At 65.7% G+C, this 1141-nt stretch overlaps 1 protein-coding gene across 1 annotated transcript in view; it reads right to left on the reverse strand.

The window, feature by feature from the left end:
- The window catches only part of CARMIL2 (capping protein regulator and myosin 1 linker 2), a 27320-nt gene that overhangs the window by 1614 nt on the left and 24565 nt on the right, over positions 1-1141 (reverse strand). The window contains 3 exon segments of the mRNA XM_035898809.1: positions 53-89; positions 427-546; positions 968-1141. The exon segment at positions 968-1141 is cut by the window's right edge and continues 223 nt beyond it. Of these exon segments, the coding sequence (XP_035754702.1) occupies positions 53-89; positions 427-546; positions 968-1141 (331 nt within the window).

Genomic DNA, 1141 nt, shown 5'->3' on the forward strand with positions numbered 1-1141 from the left:
CCCGTGCCCACCCCGTGGGTGCCGGCTGGGTGGGGAGGATGCTGTCCCTCACCATCTGAGCCAGCTTTCTTGATCTCGCTGTCTTTGCTCTGCAAGGGAAAAGAAACTTGGTAAGAGAAGGTGGGTGTGTGGGGGGGGGAGGTCAGGGTGGCAGCACGCTCAGTGTGGCAGAGCGGAGGGTGCTGCTGGGCTCTGGGATGTGTGCAGAAGATGGGTGCATGCCAGGGAAGGAGGGACAGACAGACAGACACCACACAGCAGAGGCCACATATTGGTCCTCGCGCAGTGGGTTAGGTGACAGGACAGAGGCCATGGGCAGCGGCAGCACAGAGCTGGGTGCTGCCAGTCCCAGTCAGTGGTCACCCCCCCCACGGACCCCAGCGCCTTTGGGTGCAGGATGCATGCTGAAAGTCAGTCGCTCCCCACCTGCTGCTTTTTGCTCTCGGCGGCCGGGCCCTTGGTGACACCAATGCGGTGGAGCATGACCTGCACGCGCTGCTCGAAGGAGCCGGGCAGCTCCCCCTCGCTCTTCTCCAGGTGCCTCTTCTGTGGGACAGACACAGCCCTGCCAGGGCCACAGCCCAGCGCAGCACCCAGAGCCCTGCCAGGGGCACAGCACCCATGGCACAGCCCCCAGCACAGCACCCACGGCACCCGGGGGCACAGCCCCCAGCACAGCACCCACGGCACCCAGGGGCACAACCCCCAGCACAGCACCCACGGCACCGGGGCACATGGCCCCCAGGGCAGCACCCATGGCATTCAAGTCCTCAACCCCAGCCATGTCCCCCATGAGATGGAGGCATGGCCACAACCTGGCAGGGATGTCCCCAGCCATCGCTCTGGTGTCCCCATGTCCCCCTGTGGTGCCCAGCTGACCCGACCGCCAGCACCCTTGGGTGGGAGCAGCACCCTTGGGTGAGCCAAGAAGGAGGGGTGGTGGCAGGGGCTCACTGACAGTGCTCACCTTATCGTGCCTGACCGCCAGCGCATCCTCATCCTCCCCAGAGAGCAATATGAGCGACTGGGATTTGCCCTCCCGGGAGTACTTGGGCCGGATCCTGCGGGCAGAGTCGGGGGTCTGGCAGTGGTCGGGCTCTGCCCGGGGCTCGACAGCAAGCCCCCCCTCCTCTGCTTTGCT

Source organism: Egretta garzetta, unplaced genomic scaffold (genome assembly GCF_000687185.1).
Source record: "Egretta garzetta isolate BGI_Z169 unplaced genomic scaffold, ASM68718v1 scaffold27, whole genome shotgun sequence".
NCBI classification, from domain to species: domain Eukaryota; kingdom Metazoa; phylum Chordata; class Aves; order Pelecaniformes; family Ardeidae; genus Egretta; species Egretta garzetta.